Source organism: Copadichromis virginalis, linkage group LG5 (assembly GCF_057382275.1).
Source record: "Copadichromis virginalis isolate Kocher_CV1m ecotype Utaka linkage group LG5, C_Virginalis_male_GT1.1, whole genome shotgun sequence".
In the NCBI taxonomy this organism is placed as follows: domain Eukaryota; kingdom Metazoa; phylum Chordata; class Actinopteri; order Cichliformes; family Cichlidae; genus Copadichromis; species Copadichromis virginalis.
The window spans coordinates 27,325,774-27,345,106 of NC_140622.1; the positions used below are offsets into that span (position 1 = coordinate 27,325,774).

Here is a 19,333-nt window from a genome sequence, read left to right on the forward strand (position 1 = left end):
TATTGAAAATGTAAATAGCGTTGTAGTGATTTTTTTATACTACGGTAAAAGGCACTTGACAGGCATTATTAGAGACGGCCATATTTTGTCTCAGGATTCGCTCGATTTGTGATTCTCCACCGCTTGTCTCCTGGTGGTCCGTATGAAAATAAAGACCCCGTCCTCGCGGGCAGTCAACGACTGACATTTCGTGTCATCGTCGTTAAACTGAGGGGACCTTAAGTACGTTCTTCCCGTGTGAAGTAAACATTTCAGAATGTAAACTGTTGTAGAGGGAGGTGTATGAAAAACACCACCCCATATTGAGAAGTTTATTAAGCAGACCTTGACTCTTACAACTACCACAACCAGTTTAGTGTGGAGCGGCAGCGGAGGTTGTTGCTGTTGACAACTGTGTATCGAAGACACCAAGTGGTCACGTGATAAGGAAAAACAAACGCGCGGCACTTTGTAAAGAGTTTTAACGTGAGGATAAATGAAGGTAATTTTGTCATGTAAGCTACAACAGCCTTCAAAGTGTAAAATGAGGATGATTGTATATGAGAAGTGATACGATTCGGTGCTCTGTATAATAGCCGCTTGAAAAATGCAAAGTAGCGGCGGAAACTCAGATCCAGTAAGACCCCGTTTAAACTATGTCAGATCTCGTGGCGAAGCAAAACAAGTGCGCAAAATTCACATCAGAAAGGTCGCTTACAGAGTTGGATACAGCTGGAACAAAGGTGGAAGACTCAAGGAGCTGAGAATAAGGTGCTGAGACTATTCCTTGACCCATTGTTATCATGTTACTGTCTTCCTGAAAATTAAGTCTCCATTCTTTTAACTTCTGCAGGCACCTTGCAAGAAAGTTTCTGAAGATATGGATACAGAACACCTTTGGCCGAGTTCTTCCTCATGAAGCAAAGTAACCTGTTTCATTTATTTTGGAAATTGAAAGCATTTTCAAGTTTGCCATCTGGTTGCCCTCGTTTTCCTACCTGCTCACTAATTCCAGTGTTTTCCAGGTCGCATTATAACAGAGTGGTACTGAGAAGAACCTTTGAAGGATGGAGAGATGAGTGGTGGTCATCCAGGAGGGAGTGGAGTCTGAACATGCGAGCAGACTGTCACTACAGGTCATTACAGTACATTATAGGACATTATGAAGGACTTTTATAGTTGAATAACCAAAGTCTGTTCATGTATTCATGCTGCTTTTATTTCAGGTATTACCTGTGCAACTGGACTCTCCACAGCTGGCGAATGTTTGTGTGTTTGCAGAGGGAAAAGAAGATGCAACAGCAAAAGGCTCAGTCATTTGGTGTGACTTTTACCATTCAAGCGTAATGTTGGTTTGGGGATTTTTTTTTTTTGTCAGATTTCATAATTCACTGACGTGTCATCACCCACTTTGTTTCTATTATCAGCTGACAAGCAGCGGATGCGTCTGGTGTTGGACAGATGGGAGGTTTTCACAGAGATGAGAAGACTGAAGAGCAGAATGCTGGAATCAGCTCTTGAGCAGTACAGGCTCTCAGCTATGCAGTGAGATTTGTGTTAGCAAATGAAAACTTCTAGCATTATGATTTTTACCATAATATTGGTTTTACCTTTGTTTTTGTTTTGCAGCTCAGTGTGGAGCTTGTGGCAGACTAGATTACAGCACCGTCGAGACCTTCACATTTTGGAGGATCAAGCACAGAAACAGAGGGCGCTAACCTTAAAGACAAGGGTAAGGGCGTGATCGAACACCCCTGTGAATCACATGTTAATATTATTATCAATAGTAATAATAAAAATAACAACAATAACTTTTTTTCAATACTGCACCTTTCAAAACAAAGTGACAAACTACAAAATGTTTAAGAAGAATTAAAAGTGAAACAACATAAAGTGTAGGAACACTGACATTAGAAGAAGTTCAAAGGCAGTAGATAAAGACAAATCTTATTTTTATAATAATGGATTGGATTTATATAGCGCTTTTCAAGGCACCCAAAGCGCTTTACAATGCCATTATTCATTCACTCTCACATTCACACACTGGTGGAGGCAAGCTGCGGTTGTAGCCACAGCTGTCCTGGGGCAGACTGACAGAAGCGAGGCTGCCATATCGCGCCATCGGCCCCTCTGGCCAACAACAGTAGGCGGTAGAGTAAAGTGTCTTGCCCAAGGACACAACAACCAGGACAGAGAGCCCGGGGATCGAACCGGCGACCTTCCGGTTACAGATACGCTTCCCAAGCCCCTGAGCCACGGTCGCCCCTTATAAAGATAAAGACAATTAAAATTATAAACATGTAAATTAAAAGCAATTATGAAAAATTAAAATAAATAAAAAATTATCACCAAGAATAAACGAAGGACAACATTCATTTCAAAGCAGAGGCACAGTAAAAACTTGCTCATCAAAGTATGTCTTTAAGAGAGATTTATGGTGATGATAGATGATAGTAAGCTCGGCAGTCTGATCTACTCAGTTAGGCTGTTCCAATCTGTCAAACTAATTAGATAAAGATGACCCAAGGAAATACAAAAAATAATAATAACAATAATATATTGATAATTTCATCTGTTGTTATTATTGAATTTTAAATTAACTGTGATTAATCACATTCTTTAGAAAGTTGAGTTCAATTTTAATAGCCACACCTCAGCCTGATTCAAGGCAGACCTGTTGAATCAAGAAATAATGGAAATGGAACCTGTCAGACGAAGTCAAGTAGATTCACATCATACCACCATCTCCCTTTGGAAGGTTTGAGTCCCGTTACATCTGGCATAAAACTCACACAGTATTTCATAAAAGAAACATTACACCAGCAGTCAAACATGGTGGTGACTCTGTGATGGACCATGAATTCTGCTCTTTACCAGAAAATCCTGAATGAGAATGTCCAGCCATCAGTTCATGCTCTGAAATTCAGACGCACTTGGGCTATGCAGCAGAACAATGATCCAAAACACACCAGTGCGACTGAATTGAAATAATTCTGCAAAGAAGAGTTAGCCAAGATTCCTCCACAGGGATGTGAAAGACTCATTATCAGTTATTGCAAACACCTGATTTTAGTTCTCGTTGTCAGGGGTGGCACAAATAGTCATTAGGTTTAGGGAGAAATTGCTTTATCGCACAGGGCCTTGTAGGTTTGGATTATTTTTATCCTTGATAAATGAAATCATTACTTAAAACTGCATTTCATATGAACCTCAGTTATTTTTTATCTAATATTAACATTTGATCTGAAACATTTAAGTGAGATAAATGTGCAAAAATAAATCAGGAATGGGAAAATAGCTCAGTTATACGACAATCCTGTGAAAACTAACTCTTACTGAGTCTAAGTCCTAAACAGCATAAAATACGACTGAATTGAAATGCTTATCTAAGCTGAGGTGGTTGTCAACTTATATTATGCCCATGGACGACATGCTCCCAGGGTAAAATGTATAAAGAAAACCAAAGAGTAGTGAACCTTGAGGTATATTACTCCTGTGTGTTCTCTCTGGTGATGAGTCACCTGATATATTTTGTATTGAAGGCTTGGCTTCAGTGGAAAGAGATGCAGACGGCTGCTTCTTGCCAGAAAGAAAAAGAATCCAGAGCTGCGTTTCATTATATCTCCGGATTGAAAAGAAGAGCTTTGCATCAGTGGATAAGATATGTGTCGTATCGCCACACCAAGAAAGAAACACAAGGTCATTATAAAATACCCACACAGCTTTCTTGAAGCATCATTATTTTGCTATCTCTTAACACATTTTTATTTTTTGTTCTTTTGTGTTTCGCCTTCAGTTTTGGCTCAGCGTGCCTGCTCTCGCCTCCTGGTGAGGAAGTGTTGGAGTAAATGGAGAAATGCTCTCGATTGCAAACACAGTGAAGAGACCCGTTTGCAAGCAGCAGCCAGTTTGGCCACGCAGAGCATCCAGTGCAGAGCACTAGTGCGTTGGAGAGCTTGTATCCTGATCCACCTGTAGAATGGATAAAACTTGGATAAACTAGTTTTTCTACCTGCTACTAAATCAGTTTTAAGTTATTAGCACTGTTGTTTGATTCTTGAGCTCTTCAGTAGATGTGGCATTGTGCAGAGAAGAAACTGAAAGAAAGAATGCAGCAAATCAACACTACCAACATCATTTAATGGTAATAAATAAATAAAATAATGGACCCACTCATAAGCAAAGATCAGCACGATCAATTCATGTATTCATCTCAGCACATTCTCATTGCAGCGTGCTGGATTGCGAGGGTTGTCTCTTAATGTCGTGTTGAACAAAACATATCGACTGAACAACCGTATGGCTATCCAACATTGTCAGCAAACGGTAACTGATCTTCACACTGCAGACAGTCAGTGTTAATCTCATTGAAGGTTTCAAAGCATCTGAAATGCTTTTTTTTTTTTTTTTTTTTTTGCGCAGATGACTCGTAAGTACTGGAAACTATGGCAGGATCGTGTGGAGGAAGCTGAAAACTGCAGTTTTAAACCCCTCATAGAGATGGCCCTGAGTAACTACAGGTGCTCTTACATACATTTCCCAATCCACAGGGCTATATTCACAGTTCTTTGTTGTAATACCGGTGCTACAAATGGAATTTGGTTCTCGTTGCAGCACTTCACTGCTTAGAAGACATTTTCACCACTGGAGAGAGAAACTTGCTGAGCAGAGATACATGCAGGTATTTTCAAATACAACTCAAGACAGCAGAGATACAGATGCTTTTACATTACAACACAATCAACTTGTTATGTTTTGTTTTTTTGTTTATTTTTTTTACAGGAACTGGAGCGTCGTGCAGACATTTGGTTTGTAGACCGTATGCTACCTCGGTGTTTCCAGTCTTGGGTTGAGTTTACCCTCCACAGCAGAATGCTTCAACAGAGAAGACTCAAAGCTCAAGCTTATAATCGGTGAGTCATCACCTTTCTCCTCTTCAGTTATGCAACTCTTCCCAAGAAATTAAAATAACAATATACCTTTTTAAATTTGGCTGCTTTCCCCTTTAAGGTTCTTATTTTTTTGGCTTCTCTGGGCCACTTTCAGTGTGGATGCTGTTTTTAGACCCTCTATTTTTAGATCACTGGTCCCATTCTGAGTGGTGGGATGCACGCATACAGATTCACCACAGTCTTTAAACAGAAAGCAGACATCATCTTCTGTGCCAAATTGACCCCAATTTTATTGAGGATCATTTTTGCTCGTGGGAGCTGGTCTCTGGCTGTAACTCAAAGACAAAAAAGGTAGTTTTCTATGGAACTGTCTGTGGTATCCAAGCCCTGAGGCACCACAATCAGGAATCATTTCCCAGGCAGTCAGAGTATCAGATTGACTTTATTTAGGCATCTCAGGGAGAACATTCAGTTTGCACTATCTAGACTTTGGTTTGTACTGGTTTGTGTGTAGACTTTGTAGTTTTCAACCTCAGTGGGTGGATGAATATGTCCAAATGATCTGTCTGTCCACTGTGTTGTCAGGCGGCGCCAGTGCGCCTGGGTGTTTTACACCTGGTGGGGGAAGTCGGAGAAGCTCAAGGAAGAGATGCTTTCTGAGCGGCTGGTACGTCAACTGCAGATGAAAACTTTGTTGTGGTGCACTGCACTGGTGATAAATAACATTTAAGTTTTTCCAGGCAGTTCTTCATGACGAGAGATGCCAGAAGCAGAGAGTCTGGACGCGATGGAGGCAGCGCACACAAGAGCGGATCAAAGAGGTGGAGAAACAGGAGGCTTCACGTAGTCTGTATCGTCGCACACTTCTACACAGGACGATGATGCAGTGGAAGGAAAACAGCACTGAGCTACGAGACAGGTGAAGCTCAAGAAGACGTTTTGGTGAAGTTGTTGAATAATTTGGGCTTGAGCTAAATGTGCTGTCGGCTAATAGAATCGTTTATTTGTTTTACTTCAGGAGAAACAGAGAGCAGCAGGCCTGCCATCAGGGTGATTTGCGCTGCTTAAGAAAGGCTGTAGAAAAATGGGAAAAGGTGATTATTTTACATTTTTGTTGAGTCTAGTCTGCACTCCATCTGTTACTTTAGTCATTGTGCAGTAAGGAATCAGTGCTTAAGATTTGAAAAAGACTGAAAGAATTTGCTTTTTGATGTGGAAATGTGTATCTTATAAATTCTGCTCAGCATCTCTGACAGCATGAGACTGCCTAAATGAGACCAAAGCTTTGGAGTGCCATTATGAAAGCTGATAGATTTTTCTTCCCCGCTTTGATTTTTATTATATTCATGTGTGATGTATCCGTTTTCTTTTTTCTCTGTGTGTGTCAGTTTGTTCAGGTCCAGAGAGCAAAGAAAAGCAGGCTGGAAGAGGTTCAGAGTTGGCATGAAGTTAAACTTCTAAAACACTCCTTTGTGGCCTGGAAGGTGCACATCTTATATCAGTTAAAACCACATGATTTTATTTGTTTAGGGTCATGAAAACAATGTTGAAGTCTATGCATTGTGGCCTGCTGTATTCACAGAAACACCACCTGCAGATGTCTCAGATCTATGACAATGCAGAGGAGCTTCACAAGCAGCACACTCAGTGTTTTCTCAGGTAATAAAGACAAATACTGTGTTTCATTCTAAAATCAGAATTTCATTTCTTCTGTTTAGAAATCCTAGGTGTTTGTTAGGATCTTAAGTTTCAGTCATGTCTCTCCAGAGTGGCGCTTACTGAGTGGAGGGAAAATGCAGAGCAGCGAGCAGAGATCCGGCTCGAAGAGCAACAAGCACAGAATCACTTCGATCACTCCCTTCAGCTTAAGGTTACAAAGCGATCTGATGCATACATGTTCAACATCATCAGGCGTCTTCATATTTTCAACACCGATTGCTTTCTTTTCACTAAATCTTTCAAGGTGTTTCATACGTGGAGAGAAGCAACAACACTTGCGGTGTCAAAGCGCTTCCAGCAGAGGGAAGCACTAAGCAGGGCTCAGCAGTCTATAAATGAAAGTAATGTCATATGGTGCCATTTTAACTCCTTTTAGTTATTTATTTTTCTTTAAACAAACTTAACTTTGCTCTTGTGATTGCCACCTACCTGTAACCATTAAGAGCAGTGGTAAGTAATTTTGATATTCCAGCATGTCTTTCTTAGTCTTAGAGTTGTTTGGCTGTCATGGAAAGATACCGCCTAGACAAATGCAGCAGTTACCTCAGCAGTTGTCAAAGATTTTGTACCTGTTAAGTAACTGTTGCATCAGAACTGTGTTGTCTGGTTACCAGGTGTATCCAAATTGTTGTAAACTTTTTAATGATTTCTGTGTTTAGTGCGGTTGCTGCAATTTTTCAGACGATGGAGGAATCGGACCAGGGAGGCTCGGAGGGAGAGGATAATCATGGAAAAAGCCAGGAGACACCATAACTCCAAACTCCTTTCTAATGTGCTGAAAGCTTGGAAAGAGCATCACTACCAGCACCAGAAGAATAAGGTTCTAACTTCTTTTATCCCTCAATGCATATACATCTATACTGTCATCAAGCTGTAATCTAACTTGTTTAAAACTGTGATTTTGTAGGTGATGAAACGACAGGGACTGTTATTGCTGAGATTAAAAATGTACCAGATGTACTTTGAGCAGTGGAAAACAAAGGTTTGTTGATTTTCCTTTTTTTGTGGTCTGAACAGACTGATTGTTCAAAAGAAGTGAATATCTACCATTTGCTTCTATTTTGCTTTTACTGCTAATCATTTCTGTTAGGAAAAAGAGTTATGGGAAAACAGCAAAGTCAGACTTTAAATCAATAGATTTGATTCATCAAATCAGTATTTGGTGTGGACAGTCTTTACTTTTAAAATGGCATCAGTTCCCCTTACTTCATTTGCTCCCAGGTTTTTATGGCACTTTGAAGGTTGGTTTATTTTTGGCCATCTGAAGACCTTGCCACATTTCTTCTATGGATTTAGGCTGTCTCTGTGTATTCTGACTGTGCGATTTTTGAGATCTGTCTGTGTGTTTATTGTCGTCATGCTGCAAATGTGGCATTTCTAATGAATGAGTATTGATTGGTTTTGATTGAGAGCAGTTAAACAGGCTTTGGTTTTTCTTTCTGCTAACAGCTGCAGCACAGACAGCGAGAGGCGAAGCAAACGGAGAGAGCACTCTGGCACTGGTCCCTCACACTTCAGGCCAAGGTAAATAACCTGCCTCCACATTCTTTTCTCTCTACACCACCAAATGCATTGCAGAAATGGTGCTCACAGGGTCTAACAAGCCCTCTTATACTTTCTGGACCTGACGCAGGTGTTGTATGGGTGGAGGATTTGGGTCACAGAGCAGCGGAGAAAGCAAGAACATGCTGCCAGAGCTGCACTGGTCTACAGAGACCAGCTGCTGAGGGAGGGGGTGATATGCATCCTCACATATGCCGCTCATATGAATGATCTCACAACAAACCTAACACAACACAGTCAACTGCAAGTAGGTTATTGTGCATTTCTTGTGATTTCTAGACCTAAGATTTCAGTGCCTCACTTCTCTGCTTGTGTCCTGCAGAGATCACAACACCTCCAGAGAGTTGTTAAACGTTGTGCTGCACGGTGGAAGCAGCGGGCACTGTGCAAACCCCGAAGAGAGCAAGAGACGAGAGGGCAGCCAGCAAAAAAGAGTGTGAGCTTCTGTCTGAGCAGTGTTTCATCTTCTGACTCAACAAAGCAGGAAGCTGCAGCTGGATTGCACAGCAAGCTGTGAGTGTGTACTTCACTCTGACAAGCCGTGAAACTGTTCCACACATGCAGTTTGACTTTTTTTTTTTTTTAGGCTGCATACCCAAACATTGCAGCCTTTAGTCCCATAAAGGGAAGAGAAGTTATCAGTAAAAGAAACATTGCTTCATGTTTTTTGATGGTAAAATCCTTTTTCCAATGCTGTATGTGGTAATACATGAAAATAAAAACAGAAGACAAGCATCTGAATATCGTTTGAACTATAATAAACTTACTTAAATTGAAGCATTGTGTTAAAAGTCAGTGTAGGAATCACTGATTAAAGCTTTTTCTTTTCTGTTTACTCAAGTACCCAGCCACAATCTGCCGTCACCAACATTAAAGCAGCTCCAAACTCATCTGAGTCCAGTCGTCCCACACAGAGAAACCATCCAGCGTCAAACTGCCCCCATGCTGATGAAGTTTTTGTTGCCTCTCCACATCAGTGCAGTGTCATGTCAACTGTGCCACCTTCTGAATCTCTAATGTCCAACATGGACTTTTTTCAGCACACCCAAAACCAAGAACCTCTTTTACCTCCTTCTGCTTTCATGACTACTGGGACACAGAATAAAGTAAGATAAGATACACCTGTTTGACATATCAGCAACTATTTGTTGCTGTATTAAGTAACTCAATTTGGGTTAAACCTTTTTTTCTTTTTAAGTTCAAATCAAGTCTTGGAGACTCTCCAGTTGAGCGTTTTCCTCAGTCTGTCACTTCTTTAGATCCCCACTCATCTGTATATCCAGGTATAGACCCTGCTCTTTTTTCTAGAGTATGTTTTCAATATTTATAAAAAAAAAAAAACAACAACTTATTAAATCACCAAACTCAAAAGAACTGTTTTGTTGCTTTTTCAAGAAACACGTCTGAGTGCATCTGGTGGAGAAACTGAGGTTCCTGATGCTAAAAATGCAACAAGTGATTCAACGTCAGCTCTGATGAGCGAGCTTCTCAGGATTCAACAGGACATGAAGAGTTTCCAGCTGGACAGAAAGCAGCTCCGGTAGAAATCTGTTTTTCCACTCTTCTTTTCTTTGCAATATGTGATGTGAAAATAGCACCGGTGTTTTATTCACTCAGGGCATGGCGAAAGCTGAAAGGGGTGTTACAGAGTTGGCTGCAGACCAGTGGAAAGGATGAAGTGATGGAAAAAAATGCTATCTGTCAAGAGTTGAAGGATGTAAGGACACAAGATACTTTTGTCACTGTTTATGTTGAACATAAACTTACATTGTTTGCTGTTATACTAGCTTGATTTAATCATCACAGCCCAAAATTTGGTGCCTTTCACATTTAGGTTCACATAAGTATTAAGCTTAGTACCCCAGTCACACAAGTGTAAAGACTAATTTTACACTTGCGTTCCCTAGCGAACGGTGGTTGCTAGGGAACCACCAAAAGTGCATATTCCTCAACTAGTTGAGCCAGGAACCACTCACCAACCTCTTTTGGAGTTGCCAAGCCGTCTCTACGCCTGTGTGAGTGAAGCTTTAGAGATTATTAATGAAGTGAACTGCCTTTTGTTGAAAAAAGTATTTCTGTTAGGTAATTCCTCGACCAGTTCTAGAGTAAGATATTTTAAATTCCTGACATTTCAAATATTATGCAATTATTGAATCTACAAAGTGTATAAGCACTTATAACAACAGATATCTTACGCAACAAGTAAGTGTGATAAGGTAGGAAAACAGATTCAGTTATGACATACATTACCCTTTTCATTTTTTAACTATCTGTTATAAATGTAAGGGTTCACATTTATTTCCTTATGGAAAGGAAAAAGGGACTTTGCAATGTGTGCATGTGCAGTCTTAATCATGATGCTAGTTACCTGAAGTAACTTCTGAAGTTTCTCTTCCTGATGGCTCAGATTTTCCATGCATTCTTCTAAAGCGTCATTTGACCTGTAAATCTCTGTCTGTGGAGGAAAAGAAACTGAGCTGAGAGGGTGGTGCATTCAATTAAATTATTGTTCATGATACTGACTGTGTCACTCCTGGTGATTTTTCATTTGACAGTTGGAGGAGCTCATCGACAGGCTGTCCACTAAGCTGGAAAAACAGAAACCGGTGATGTTGCTGCACGCAAAGAGAATCCAGCATTTGCAGACTGTCCTCCGGAGTTTAGGACTTCATGCTCCTCATCAAAAAACAGAAGAGTCAGAATCTCAAAACTCTGCATTTCCAACATGACAGGATTAATGGAGAGCGTGACGGGCTCACCTGCTGATTGTTTGAACTGTTGTTCACTTGCCAGCATCACATTTTAAAAAAATAGTCTGATCTTAGAACTGAATCAGCACATGCATATTTAACTACTCTGTGCTTATGTCTTTGCTGCCCTCAGCTGGTGGGGACCAATTTGAATGGTTCTTATTAATTATTGTGTAAAATGTCTTCGGCATTCCCAAAACATAAACGTCAAGTGCCTTAAAGGAACACTCAGCTCTATAGCTGTAAATCCAGCAAAACATTGGATAGGGGTCGTCCTTGTTGCAGATGGTGCAAAATATTTTCCATATGTGTGCAAAGAGTGACTTTACTGTTTTCGGAGGAGGTGCCCTTACGCAATAGGTCTGCTATTACCCTGTTTGTAGCAGTGCTTCTAGTACTTCAGAAAATCACTGAACTAAAATCACAGATTTTAGTTTAACAGAGAGGACTGCGGTCTGTTTGCAGAGTTATTATATCTTTGATCAAGAGCAAGTCAAAATGCAAGGATTTTATCCCATTTTACTCTTTTCCATCTTTGTGTGCTCTGTAAGTGGTAAGTGTTGTTACTGAACTAGGTGATTATTATTGTTTCTTGAAATATTTTATGTTCTTCAGCCTCGTATTGTTGAGGTGTTTTTGGTTCCTGTTACCATCTGTTTGGAGCATTTGCTTTTCAGGACATTAATAAAACTGAGTTTAATAATATGAATATTGTAGAGTCTTTTGAATTTACTGAAAGTTGGAAGGACTGTATGCATTCTTATGGCTGTTATTTTCTTTCTTTAACCATTTGAACTGCTCCCTTCATGGCAGCTAAGAAGATGCGATGGTGCGCAGTGTCAGATCCTGAACAGAGGAAGTGTGCAGAACTAGCTAAAGCTCTGGCAGCAGTGGTGTCACCAGCCACTCTGGCAGCTTTTGCCAGACTTTCATGCATACGAGCATCTAGCACAACTGACTGCATCAATAGGATCAAGGTGAGCAAGTCTACAATGCAATACACAATAAAAAGGCGTTTTAATCCAGCTTGGAGCAAATTATTTAAAGTTGCTTGCATATCAGTAACAAGGGTGATGAGCAGAGATGTAGTAAAGCTGATTCACCTTACCATGAAAATATGAAAAAGAGATGTTAAAGCTAGGATAAGAACCGAGGTGATGATTAGTGAGCAGCAGTTTGGCTTCATGTTGAGAAAAAGCACAACAGATGTCATGTGTGCTTTAAGAGTGTTGATGGAAAAGTATGGAAAGATGGAAGGAGTTGCACTTGTCTTTATGGAGATAACATGATAAGGCGCCAAGAGAAGAACTGCGATACTGCACGAGGGAGTGCCAGAGAACTATGTGTGGATGGTGGACGACATGTATGAGGACAGTGGTGAGATATGTGATTGGAGTGACTCCTGTGTTCATGGTGGGGCTGGGTTTGACTTTTAGCCCCCTGTTTGCACTGGTGATAAGGCAGGCAGGTGAAAATGAGGTAAATAAAAATTTACCAAATGCAAATGAAAGTCACGAGAAGCAAGACAGAATATGTGTGCAGGACTATAAGAGAGAGAGAAGTGTAATAGTGAAGTTGCAAGGAGAACTACACTAATGAAATTAAGCTGTAAAATAAATGGATTACAAAACTCAATGATTACATCCAGACTGTAGTGGAGTAAAATTAGAAAGCACCATAACATGGAGGACACAATAAAGTGCAAGTACATTACCCAAAAGTTGATTCTGTTCATCTGGACGTAGCGTTTTCAGTGGGAGAAACGTTTCCTCACTCATCCAAGTCAAGTGACTTTTTTAGTCTCAGCTGACTGCAGGTTTCCCCAACCTTATAAACAGTACATTGCACATCCCTTCTTTTTGGGATAACTGTGTATTAGCATTGTATTAATTGAATTTGCTGAGATGTAAAATTAACTATTTAAAACTCTTTTTGTCAATTGTTTGTTTCAGGCTAATCGTGCTGACATTGTAACTTTAGATGCAGGAGAAATTTACTCAGCTGTCAAGCAGTTTGACCTTGTAGCCATTGCTAAGGAGATCTACAGTGATGGTAGGTTTAAGCTCACTTTTCTGAGATGTATCTTCAGCACTGATCTAAAAAGCGGGTTATTGAAAAATACGTTTCTCGAACTTAACCCCATTCAGAATGAGCTTGGAGCTTAGAATGAGCATAACCATGCAAAATAGTACTATCAAACCTATGAAAATGTTCTGACTTTAACACCCTCAGAGTACAGGAGTGGTTTGAAATTTGGCGCTTTTTAATAACCTTTTTTTCATATTTTTGAGCAATGTAAGAGCTAGCTTCATGGACAAAATGAAGGTAGAAAATAATTAATAATAATTCACAAGAGAAAACTTGAAAAAGTAAATTTTGTGTCAATCTTTCAGGGCTGTGCAGGAAGAGTGACTAGTTACAACATGCTGTAGCATCTGAAAGGTCCCCTTTTTACCTACATTTTGATTAGTCTTCTAGCCGTAATTCCTCATGCATATAATCATTTTCTAGCATAGTTTATATATTTAACACTTTCCAAATTGCCAGTTAAATATGAAATTATGTTTACTGAAGGAGTTAAGATCTTGGTAATGCTAAAGGAGCTGCATCTTGAGATTTCAGTTTTAGATTGGGACACCTGGAGTGGACATTCTGAACTTCAAAAAAACAAAAAATAGAACCTGTGAAAAAGCACCCAGTCTTGACTCTTAAAAAAGGAATCTTTTTGTATAGCTTCAATAACTCAGGTGGGGTTATTGAAGATTTGGTTGATACTGATATGAAAAGACCCACATGTCTGTTTATATATTTATCTACAGGAGGCTGTACTCTGTCTGTGGCTGTGGTGAGAAACAGCAGCTTGGACATACGATCCCTGCAGGGCCACAGGAGCTGTCACAGCGGAGTTCGATGGACAGCTGGATGGAGTCTCCCGCTCGGCTTCCTGCTGTCCCGAAACTACCTGAGCTGGGCAAAGGAGCATCCGCTTAGTCAGGGTAATCGGACTGTAATCAACTGTCAGCTGCATTTTTTCCATAAATGTGTTTTCATTTCTGATCTGGGTTTTCAGTCCCCCACCCTGACTTGTTTTTTCTCCTCCTCTGACAGATGTCAGCACTTTTTTCAGTGCCAGCTGTATTCCTGGTGCTGGTGCGATGGCACCTCCTCTGTGCACTTTGTGCCAGGGCCAGAAGTCTTACATACGCCAGAAGAATTACCACTGCGAAACATCCCACAGTGAGCTCTTCTACAACAACCAGGGAGCTCTCAGGTCAGGCTTTACAAAAGGTCAACCAGTTAAAACATCAGGAAACTGTTTTTATTTCCTGTTTTGCTCTGTTACAGATGTCTCAGGAGGGGGATAGGGGATGTTGCATTTGTGGACCATTTAGCACTTGAAACTATTGAAGGTACGCATTTTTTTAATATTGTATTGAAATAAAAATATATATGGGGATATCCCAAAACCAGCAAAATGTTTTGAAAATGACATTTGCATAAAGGGGTCTATTAATATCATATTTATAAAAAAATGTTAAGTTCCTAAAGTCATGGCAAACTGACTGTTGGTTGTTATTAAACAATAAAACTAAAGATGACATTACAGTTTGACTGAACAGAGTCTTTCTGATGACAGTGGGTGATATAGTTGTTCAGTGCTAACCACAATAGCACCCCACAGCCTGTGTGTGTTTCCTATGGTACCCCAGCTGGTCCATATTCATGCTAGGGCAACTGCTGAGCCTAATCAGCTAATGCATGTGAGATAGATAACGTGCTTAAAAGAAAAGTGCTAAGCTGCGCACAACCTTGGGACTGAGCCAGTTATCAAATTTTTGTTTTGTTTTTCATGATCAAACTTCTGTATTACTTTGTATTGCTGCTATGTTTTAGCCATAAATAAACTTTCCTGATCTTTGTGCTACAAACTGCTTTCACCATAAACTGAGAGGGGTTTGTTCCTTTATTTTACACATAGTCATCAGGACTAACAGGTTTTAAAAGATAATGTACAGAAAAAGCTTGCACAGAAAACCAAAATATAGAATATAATATGTTGTTCATCAAAATGTCCTTCAACTTATTTTCTTAACTGCTTATTATTCGGGGTCGCTGAAAGGCTGGGGCCTAATCCAGCTGTCAATGAGCAAGTTTTGGGGATGCTCTGATCTAGCCAACAAAATCTGGTCCTCTTCAAGCTCACTCAAATCCTTATGCTTGCCCAGTTTTCCTGCTTCTAATCCATCAACTTTCAGGACAAAATGTTCTCTTGGCACCTAAATATATCCCACATATTAATAGGTGCCAAGATAAAGAAACAGTCAGCGTTATTCACTTCACCTGCAGGGGGTATAATGTTATGCCTGATCGCTGTAAATATCCTGTTTAAATCAGTTCAACCACCAAACTGCAGAAAGTTGCACTGACCCACCCTTAAGACTTGTTTACCTTTCAGTTTTTTATTTGTCTCTTTTGTCAGAGAGTGAGCGTGATGAGTTCAGGTTACTGTGTACTGATGGCACACAAGCTCCCCTCAGCCAGTACAGAAGCTGTAATCTGGGTCGTGGTCCAGGAGGGGGCATGGTCACCAGAGTTAATTTTCGCAAGGTTGTTCGCAAATTTCTAGCAACTGTGCAGGTAAATAGTTTGTTCAATTTCCATCTCTGTGCCTAAGGGTCATAGCTGTTACTGTACCCACTAACTGATTGTTCAAGCATTTTTTATTAATTTGTTAGACGCTGTTTGGTCGGCAAGGAAGAGAAAGGCAGCGCTTCCAACTCTTCAGCTCCTCATCTTTTGGAGAAAACGATCTTCTCTTCAGAGATGTGACTGAGAAACTCGTTGTCCTGCAAGACGACATAGATGTCAGTCAGGTGCTGGGGCTGGATTATGTGGCGCTGCTCAAAGGACTTGGGCATGAAGGTGCTTGTTCTAGTATATGTACGGTTGTACATTTTTAAACTCAGAACGCACAGGCTTGGGTTTTACGGTGTCTTTGTGTTTGCAGGAAGCTCACTGGAGGACAGTGTCATTAGATGGTGCTGCATCAGCTACGCAGAGCAGAAGAAGTGTGAGCAGTGGGCGCTCAGCATAAAGTCTGACCCACTGGTGTGCGTCAGAGCTGTCTCAATGCGTGACTGTATCGAGAAAATTAAGGTAAGCCATCTAGACTGCAGATTATTGAGATGTTTATCAAACTCTCTAGGACACTATACAAGCTAAAATGACATGTGCCTTTACCACAGAGGGATGAGGTGGACGCTGTCTCGCTGGATGCCACGCATTCGTTCATCGCAGGGAAGTGTGGTCTTGTCCCCGTTGTGACGGAATATTATGGTAGGACTGTTGCAGAATATAATAATGTAATGTAATTATGAAGCAAACACACGAGGACCTCTGAATGGCTCAAAATAACAGAAATGAAGGTTTAGATTGGCCTAACCAAAGTCTGGGTACTTTGGCATAGCCTCAAACATGACGTTTATGCTCAAACATCTTCTAGTGTAGCTGAATTAAAACAATTCTGCAGAGAAGTATGGGCCAAAAGTCCCCCACAGTGAGGTGAAAGACTCATTGCCAGTTATCGCAGATGTCTGATTGCAGTTCTTGCTGCCAAGGGTGACGCAAACAGTTAATAGGTTTAGGCAATTACTTTTTCACACAGGGCCAGTAGGATTGCATAGCATTTTCCCTTGTAAAAAAACAAAACAAAAAGTCTCATCAGATTAATCAATAAAGCGCGTGCTTTTCTGTGTCACTCTTGTGTTGTTGGGTTTTCACAGGAAAAAACTGCATGCCTGCTGAAGGATCCACTCACTTGGAGACAGATGGTGAGATGAAGACAAAAAACAGCTGCATAATCAGTCTACAATGATCTTATTTCTACATAGAAACCACGTCTGCTGCTCTGTTCAGTCTTTCCCTCAGTTGTGGGTTTAGCAGTCGCAAAGCGCTCCAGCAGGAACATATTCATCGGGAATCTCGGAGGCCGTCGCTCCTGCCACAGCAACACCTACAGCCCTGCAGGCTGGCTCCTGCCATACAGACACAGCTTAAGCCTGGCGAACAACAGCAGCTCCCCCTGTGATCCTGACAAAGGTAGTGTTTTCAGAAAAATTCATGGGAAATCCTGATTTACTAAACTTATTCACCACTAATCAGTGTTCATTCAAGTCCACTTCTTAGAAATATCTTGTTCATGTTTTCTGGACCTTTGCACCCCACACTGCTGGATCCTTATCCTTTTAAATTAATCCAACGCTGCTTCGACCCTCACGTGACTGCAGTCTGCCACTTTGTGTTTTCCTAGTGTACAATGAGGTGTTTTGGAAAAGTTGTCTTCCTGGATCTGAGGGTAATCTTTGCAAGGTATGCATCGGAGGCACAGGGGAGACTGCAACCAAACGCTGCACTGAAAATCACAATGAGCGTTACTATGGAAATATGGGAGCTTTAAGGTATGTGTAGTAAAGTGTATGTCCTGCGTCAAATATTATTAAATCTAGTCTTTCTAAGTTCTATTGTCCTCTTTTTTCGAAGTATCTTCCGTCATCATAATGCGCATAAATCTGAATAAACTAATTTCGTTCGTCTCTATGGGTCATCTGTAGACACATACTAAAGTTGACAGAGATTTTTTTTTTTTTTAAACAAAGCATTTTTGGAAATCAAGTGGTTCAAATGGGTTTTACTATCATTCTTCCATCCAAAAATATTATAACAGAATTTCCACATGACCATGGCGCAACACTAGAAAACATAACATCAGTGTGAGACAAGTGAAGAATATAAAGCCCCTCTACTTTTTTCTCTTTCTACTCATCCCCAAACCGCCTCAGCAGATGGTTGCCTCTCCCTGAGCCTCATTCTCCCAGAGGTTTCTTACTGTTAAGAGTTTTTTTCTTCCCACTGTCACCAAGCGATTGTTTGAAGTCTGATTCTTGGGGTTTCCTCTAATATAAATTAGTGGTGGAAACAGAGTTAAACCATTTTACTAAACTGACCCTTCAACCCGTTACTCATTGCTCAGGTGCTTAGTTGGAGATCGCAGCGGGAAAAGCTATGGTGACGTGGCCTTTCTCGAGCAACACAGCCTTCACACAAACATCCTCGGTGAGATATTCAAAATCAAACCGGTGATGCGATCACTCACACTAACAGACTCTAACTTCACATGACAAATGTCTACATCTCCTACATCCTGCAGGTCTGAACACCACTGGCTGGGCAGAGGGGTGGTCATCGTCAGACTTTGAGTTGCTGTGTGCTGACGGTCGCCGGGCCCCATTGTCAGACTGGGAGACTTGTAATCTGGGAGTCATCCCACCAAACACCGTCATGACACGGCCCGTGCTCACAGCACGAGTGTACGACTTCCTTATGAAGTCACAGGTCTGTTTAGATTTTATTTAAACAATCTGTTTTTAAAATCTCCCCAGCAGCAAACTACTGCCAGTACATTACTTTACTACTCAGTGTTTTTTTTATAATCATTTGCTTTGACTTACCTCAGCTCTATTTCTTTATTATAAAAGTTTTGCAGAATGCTTTTTATCTTCCTGCTTTTATATTTGCTCAGTGAAGCTCTATGTTTTAATGGCATAGCATCATTTTTGCACCAATATGCAGCCCAAAGTTGAGTCGAGGACACAGGTGGATAATTATACCTCTAAATGTATTTATTACTTGTTTTTTGACCATATAGGAAGCTCTGGCCGTCAACTCAAACACAGAGTTCAGGCTCTTTGAGTCTCATCAATATGGAGAAAGTGATTTGCTGTTTAAAGATGCAACGCAATGCTTTGCCCACACGAGTCACATGGACTACCGCTCCATCCTCGGAGAGGAGTTCTACACCCACGCAGACACGGTCTTCAACTGCACACACTCTGGTACGACAGCAGCCCGACAGAGTGGCCGATTGTTGCACAATTAAACTGTCACTAATGGGTCTGTTTGCTTTCCTTTCCAACAGATATATTGGAGTTTTGCAATCAAGATGTGTGCAGCATATTTTAATGGACCCACCAACAAGAACAACGCAACCTCTGTGCTTCAGTTTTTCCACTCTTCATCCACATACTTGTTGTGTCTGCAAACCATCACTTTTTATCATCATGTTCACAAAAAACTCAATAAAATGTTAAAATGTTGGGATTTTTTTTTACTTTTTACTACATTTAGATGCCATCTGAACTAAAAATGATGAGTGATGTGTAATCTTTGTGTTTTTCAAAGACACAAAAACTACATTTAAGCATGACAGTAAATGCAAGAATTCATTGTCATACTGATTTTATCTTATGACATTCTCTCAGCAAAATGTCACACATAGAACCTGTTATAATGCCCAGCACTGCTCTTATCTCTGTACTACATATATTGTGCTATAATTACCTCTTTTGTCAGATTTGTTGTGTGCCTTTAACT

General features: G+C 40.5%; 2 protein-coding genes across 4 annotated transcripts; both read left to right on the plus strand.

Moving 5' to 3' along the window:
* The first annotated feature begins 36 nt into the window (after positions 1 to 36).
* sfi1 (SFI1 centrin binding protein) lies at positions 37 to 11,612 on the plus strand. 3 transcript variants are annotated; one of them, XM_085457138.1, is made up of 31 exons: positions 37 to 750; positions 833 to 904; positions 1,005 to 1,115; positions 1,206 to 1,300; positions 1,407 to 1,524; positions 1,609 to 1,711; positions 3,522 to 3,678; positions 3,776 to 3,937; positions 4,053 to 4,123; positions 4,213 to 4,305; positions 4,402 to 4,499; positions 4,594 to 4,660; positions 4,762 to 4,892; positions 5,457 to 5,538; positions 5,612 to 5,790; positions 5,890 to 5,965; positions 6,260 to 6,355; positions 6,454 to 6,530; positions 6,639 to 6,741; positions 6,835 to 6,931; positions 7,250 to 7,410; positions 7,498 to 7,572; positions 8,040 to 8,114; positions 8,224 to 8,400; positions 8,476 to 8,666; positions 8,995 to 9,259; positions 9,352 to 9,436; positions 9,549 to 9,693; positions 9,771 to 9,870; positions 10,061 to 10,168; positions 10,709 to 11,612. In XM_085457138.1, the coding sequence occupies exons 1-31, from the start codon at positions 587 to 589 to the stop codon at positions 10,880 to 10,882; spliced, it is 3,708 nt and encodes a 1,235-aa protein (XP_085313264.1). In that variant the 5' UTR covers positions 37 to 586; the 3' UTR covers positions 10,883 to 11,612. The 3 variants fall into 3 exon arrangements, with proteins under 3 accessions (XP_085313264.1, XP_085313265.1, XP_085313266.1); XM_085457139.1 differs by having other exon boundaries at positions 1,407 to 1,503; XM_085457140.1 differs by lacking the exon at positions 10,061 to 10,168.
* sxph (saxiphilin) lies at positions 11,402 to 19,056 on the plus strand. The gene is made up of 17 exons (XM_085457149.1): positions 11,402 to 11,456; positions 11,717 to 11,880; positions 12,856 to 12,955; positions 13,723 to 13,899; positions 14,012 to 14,174; positions 14,249 to 14,313; positions 15,384 to 15,541; positions 15,640 to 15,826; positions 15,912 to 16,060; positions 16,150 to 16,240; positions 16,687 to 16,734; positions 16,820 to 17,002; positions 17,214 to 17,361; positions 17,934 to 18,016; positions 18,111 to 18,295; positions 18,609 to 18,795; positions 18,879 to 19,056. The coding sequence occupies exons 1-17, from the start codon at positions 11,402 to 11,404 to the stop codon at positions 18,920 to 18,922; spliced, it is 2,187 nt and encodes a 728-aa protein (XP_085313275.1). The 3' UTR covers positions 18,923 to 19,056.
* Positions 19,057 to 19,333: the final 277 nt, after the last annotated feature.